Here is a 6,000-nt window from a genome sequence, read left to right as displayed (position 1 = left end):
AGGGCAATCTTGGCCAATATCCTTATGTGGGCATGCTTCGCTTGACAAACGTGCGCAGGGGATGCTGGCGATCGTGCGAGGTAGGCATAACCGAGCGCTACGTATGTTTTGGTTTTGTAGCGTGAGCTACACTGGTCGAGGTAGAGCATTTTCGCATGGCTCCTGGAGAGTCGTGCTGCGGATGCGCGACGAGCAGTGACGTCACACGGTGCAGAGAACGTTCATCTCTGCCCGGCGTCTCTCCCACAGCCCATGCGCCCAGCGACTTCACCGACTTCCGTTCCGCACGTGGCGGCCCGGTCCACTTGATGATCGTGCAAGGTTTGGCTGGATAAGGAACCAATGGCTCGTACGCGGCCGCAACACCGGCGTGTGCCGGTGGAACCAGCTTAACTCTGGGGCGATTGGTGACGCGACGCCGGAGCCGCTTGATAAGTATACATGTGTCAATCATGCATATGCCGTGTGTGCGCCAGAGCAACAGCAGTAAGCATGATAATCAAGCTTATCCTAGACATCGAGAAAAGCTAAGAATAACCAGCGGAACCTTAGGTTAGGCTACGTATAACTTGGAATATCCACGCTAAACAACTTGTAATTTTTTTAAAGAACGATAGTTTTTCTTGGACTAGGTACACGCAGTAATAAGGGTCGGTCTTTGTATCTGCCTGTTACTCTGTTCAGCCAACCAGCCAAAGTAAAATATTATTTGCGCAAAAGTTTCATATAATCACAGCTAAATATAAACGTCTAAGTCCGCTGTCCGTGTTCATAGTTGTCAACATTGTTGAACGAGCACAATACATTCAGGACATACTAGACAGAAAATCAATAAATAAGTGATATTTGTAGTGTTCTTTTATTTACATAATCGTGGATGCTCGGTTTTTGCGATAGAAAATGAAGTACTCTGTCACCTACTGTTGGCAGCGCTAACTCCAGGTGGCATTAGAGAAATAAAAAAGGCAATAGGAACGAAAGTTTCCACTAGATTGGATCGACGTTCCGCTTGGAACGCTTGCAGTAGGGCACCGTGGTTCTATAAATAGTGTAGTACGGTGCCTCAATTCACGCGCGTCTCCGCCGTACAGCAGCGCTGGCACCGAGAGGCTAGGCGTGGAGCAGTAGAACGCAGTAAGTGTATATTGACTTGATTAAACATGTAGCATTTTATCTTGTGAGGAACGAGACGGGAAAGGAACAGAACTAGAGGTGAGCAGGAAAGATAAGGGAGGCCTTTACTAGGGTGGGGCGCCAGTGGACTATCGTCTTTCAGCGACCTCTGCAACAAATGGAGAAGATAAGCGGCCATTTTTAACTGCGGGGTGGTTGCCGTGAGGCCCGCGCTCACGTGCGCGCCGTCGACAATCTCTTCGTTTTTTTAACTGCAGACGCAAAAAATTGCAATTGGCTAAAATGTTTTGCTATTAATACGTGACACCGAATATTGGCGCTGGGCCTGCCCTCATTATTTTTTTTTTATTCAGATACCCCAAAGGCCCCGAAGGGCATTACATAGGGGGGGGGGGTTAACAAAGTGTGGGATACATTTCAATTCAAGAGCAAACAGTCAAGAGCGGGGATGTAACAAGAAAAGGTAGAAAAGAGAAAAGAAAAAAAAGTAAATGGAAAATAAATACAAAGCAAGCGCACATAATACATGGTTCATGGCTCTGATAATTTTAGCTATCTATACATAAAAAGTGCTTCAAACGGCTTACAAACAAATCGTGATTATGAATTGTGGCAATATCTTCTGGTAATCGATTCCAATGAAAGATGGCCAAGAACAACGGGGATGTACGAAGAAGGTTGGTACGGGCAAACAAGGGGAGGACTTTGAAAGGGTGATCTAGACGTGGAAAAATGCGATGGGCAGGTTTGATATGCGATGCAGCAAATGACGACGCACTATGATAAAGCCGGTGGAAGTGAGATAGTAATGCTAGTATTCTTCGTTTTTCGAGGGAGGGCAGCAGTAGAGATTCTTTAATGGCAGTTATGCTAGATGTACGGGAATAGTTTTTAGTAATGAAACGTGCCGCTTTATTTTGCAAGGCCTCCAGTCTGTCTGTTAAGTATGCCTGGTTTGGGTTCCAAATAATGGACGCGTACTCAAGTTTCGATTGAACTAATTTAGTATAAGCTAAAAGTTTAGTTGATTGTCTAGCTAAATACAAATTTCGTTTGATGAAACCGAGTGTTTTACTTCCCTTGGAAATTATAGCATCAATGTGTTCATTCCACGTAAGGTTGGACGACAAATATACACCTAGATATTTTAGCGTAGAAACGTTTTCTATCACTGTGTTATTAATAGAATACGAATTTAGGTGTATGTTAGTAGACCTGGTAAATGTCATAGCTTTTGTTTTGTTTGGGGTATCGCCCCCCTCGTGCACTTTACTTTCTCCGTCTTCATGTTGATTCGTGGACGCTGACTGATGGTGGTTTCCGAGAGGCTCAATGAAATTGCATTTTGCATTAAGCATTAAGCGCGCCGTCTTCGTGTCAGTGTGAGTGACGGCTAGTGAGTTCAAGGGCTGAGTGCGAGTGGCCAGGTCGAGTGGTGAACGTGAGCTTGTGTGAGCGCGACTGGTTAGGGCAATTGGTGAGCGTGAGCGCGAGTGAATGTGAGTGGTGATGGTGAATTGTTACCATAAGAGCGAGTGAGAGAACGAGTACTGATTGGGAGTGGTAGCGTGCGCATGAGTGAGAGAGAGTGGAGAGGTTGAGTGGTGAGCGTCGGCATGTGTCCGTGTGATTGGTGGCAGTGAGTGGTGATCAAGAGCGCGAGTGTGTGCGCGTAGATGCCGATTGATGAGCGTGAGTAGGAGTGAGGGCGTGAGAACAAAGGCGGTTTTTGAGTGTGTGAGTGAGGAGCGTCCAGTTTTGCCAACGTATGGGCCTGATTGTAATGTTGATCATCAAGCAATTGCCAACACAAATCTTATCTTCCAGCTGAAACTGAAACGCATGTTTCCGAGTAATAAAGTCTTTGGATAAGATTTCTTGAAATGCTTGTAATACATTTTTTCTGAGCTACGATAAAAGCTCCTGTACAAAAATAGGAGAGCTTTATTCGCTTAAAAGAACTTCGCATGACGGATTTATTCGCACAGCATATCCACATATTACAAACTGCCATTTGTTATGGCCTCTCATATAGCTGGTACATGTCATAACGTACCTAGTAATGCTTATGTGCATGAAGCCAGGGTCACATACCACGGAGCAATCCAACCAACGTTGTCGAAGTCTAACCTAACGTAGCATCTGAGTATACTCTTTGTGGTATACCGTAAGATATAATGAGGATAACATTATGATTAGATAGTGTTGTAGGACCGGAGATATCGTCAGCGTTGTCTCGTGTACCACTTCGGCCAGTGCATTGACGTAACATCCTAGTACATTTTGCTTGGTTAGATATTTTTAAAACTCGTGCGCCCTGTTTTTTTAGGTCAAAACCTGAAACAGGTTGGAATTCGCTTTGGTAGTATTTAAAAGCCAAAACAGCAGGATACACCAATCGGGACATCATCTACAAAAATACCCGTAGGAACCAGAAGATTACAACCAGTGCTTAAGGATTTGCTAAAAAGAATTCCTTCAGCCCGCTTTTTACAGATTAGTAAGGGTTGCTTATAACGCCAGTAGCACGTGGGACATCTCAGCCCGCATGCGAAATACTAGCAATATAATTAGAGCTTGGTATCCTATTTGTCTTCTCGTAATTTTAATTTGAATAAACTCTATTTTTATAAAGATGAAAATTTGACAACAGTATATACTACAAATTTCAAGCCTCTAGATATCACGTGAGGGCAGTTTCTGTGTTCCTCTCCCACTCAATTTGCTCTCTCAACTCACCTGACCCTACGATTCCGCTAAGTTTGTACATTGGGAAATCGATTTCGAAGATCCTCTCCATTGTAGCTTCGAAGGGAGTAAGGCCCCATAATACCAGGCTAAGTCGTTGGGGCTTACCTAATTTTTAGACTTATGACGGTTAAACACCGAAAATTTTGGACGTTCATAAAATCGACCTATTCTGTACTGCTTTTATGAATAAAATACCTTTTGCACTACGTGGTAGGAATTAAACTGTAACAAACTTGTTGACTATATCTGTAAATATACAAAAAACGAAGCATAGCTGCAAGGTACCACCGCACGGAAAGAAGCCTACCACAGTATTAAAGCCAGCTTTTACTTACACAGGGAAATAAAGAAGTACATGGTAGCGTCGGAAGTCTTCATAATGATTTCTGCTCTACCGATGCTGCCGACAATAGGTTTCCAATATATATAAAAGTTTGGAAAAAAATAGAAGCTTCCAGGTGTTCAGTGCAACCGCTATAAATAGGCTGATGCTTTATTTTATGCCTGATGAGTTCAATGAAAAAATATTCCTTGTGACAGTATTTTTAAGCAGTGTTTATTTAAAAATACCAATGTGTTATAACTGCACCTGCTGGCCGTTATTCATAGAATAATGAAGTGCGCTGTCTAGGCAGCCACAACCACCAATTCAGCACATCAATTATTTCAAATCCTTTTGTTGACTTCTTAAAAATTTCAGCGTTTGAGCTTTGTTGCCAAATCAAGCTCATGACATTTGTTCAACTGCCATATTTGTTTGAAACATAAACTTCTAAATATCTTCAAAAAACGTTGAAACTTTACATTGCTCACAAATACAGAAGAACCTAAAGCAACATGTTTTTTGGTTTGTACCTATTTATTTGTGTGATGCAATTTAAATTTGTCAAAAAATGCAGCCGGTGATACTGTAAACGCCATAGTCAATGCGAGAAAATTCTGTTTATCTGTTCTTAAAAAGTACAGGCGTTCACTTGTATTGCTTATGACCTTTTTATTTTGCCGATTTTTCAGGTTAGGCGCGGTTACCAAGGCAAATGTTACAGGAAATATTTTAATCTTCTCCATTTTTGCAGCGTGTGGGGCACAATACAGGTTCTTAGACTAATACCCATTGAATAGATCAATTACATTTAGGGCAATCCACCCGCCCACACACATACCTCATTCAGTTGGTGGTTCATAATTGCGTACGGGAAAATGTTTTAGGCATTGCTCAATGCCTTCAACAGTATCTGTTTCAGTAATTCTGCAGTACCCCCAACCTCCGAGTCAGATGTAGAGGCTCTCAAGGTTTCGAAAAGCCCATGCGAAGGCAATAAGAGACTTGACAATTCATAAGTCGCATCTTGAAAACGTATGTAGATTGTTCAGACGGTACCCCGAGATCAATGTGACCTTCAATGCTCATTCTAACAGTTTTCACAGGAATTTCGCCGTGTGCCCCGGGGGTAAACATCAAGTACAGATTAGGTGCATTGCGTACTATTCCATCAAATTCCTTACCATCTCGTATGCCAAGCCAACAGTCTTCACGATATTGTTACGAGGCCAGGACGGAGTAGACAGAAATTTACACTATTTGCACTATTTACTGCAGGAATGGCTTGCTGCCGCTAACATTCAGAATTTGATACAAAAGGCCTCGTCGTCTTCTTCCGCCTACACATGTCGCTGAACGTCCTGTTTTTGATTGTGCAGCAATCCCTTATAACCACATCGTTCGTCGTCGAATTGTTTGCTCCTTGGCATTACCCCCGACAGAACGAGTGCCGTCGCGGCGCTACGGTGAATCGAAGACCATCGGTTGGTACGGCTTGAGACGTACAACCTGAACAATGTCCGTAAGAGGTGCACGATTCGACGAGGTTGTAGAAACGGGAGAGAGCTCACACGTGACATCGGTCACTTGACGTAGTACGCGGTACGAGGCGCAGTAGCGGGGAAGGAATTTTCAGAAAGCCCGACTTTGCGGTTAGGTGTCCAGAGAAGAACAAGGGATCCCGAAGTGAAGTGGGCCACACGGTGTTTGCGGTCGTAAATCATCCCCTGAACTGGTTGCGATGAAGTAAGTCGGTGGCGGGCTAACTTGCGCGTGTAATCAGCGCGAGCAAC

The 6,000-nt window shown here is 43.6% G+C and overlaps 1 protein-coding gene across 1 annotated transcript in view; it reads right to left on the bottom strand.

The window, feature by feature from the left end:
- Window positions 1-1,626: 1,626 nt before the first annotated feature.
- The window catches only part of LOC144139872 (uncharacterized), an 80,028-nt gene continuing 75,654 nt past the window's right edge, over window positions 1,627-6,000 (bottom strand). The window contains exon 4 of the mRNA XM_077672117.1: window positions 1,627-2,441. Coding sequence (XP_077528243.1) covers window positions 1,683-2,441 — 759 coding nt within the window. The 3' untranslated portion in view covers window positions 1,627-1,682. The remainder of the gene's footprint in view (window positions 2,442-6,000) is intronic.

This window comes from Haemaphysalis longicornis, unplaced genomic scaffold, assembly GCF_048455015.1.
Source record: "Haemaphysalis longicornis isolate Haplotype H1 unplaced genomic scaffold, Haemaphysalis longicornis Haplotype H1 scaffold_5, whole genome shotgun sequence".
In the NCBI taxonomy this organism is placed as follows: domain Eukaryota; kingdom Metazoa; phylum Arthropoda; class Arachnida; order Ixodida; family Ixodidae; genus Haemaphysalis; species Haemaphysalis longicornis.
This window is presented reverse-complemented; position numbering and strand designations above follow the sequence as displayed.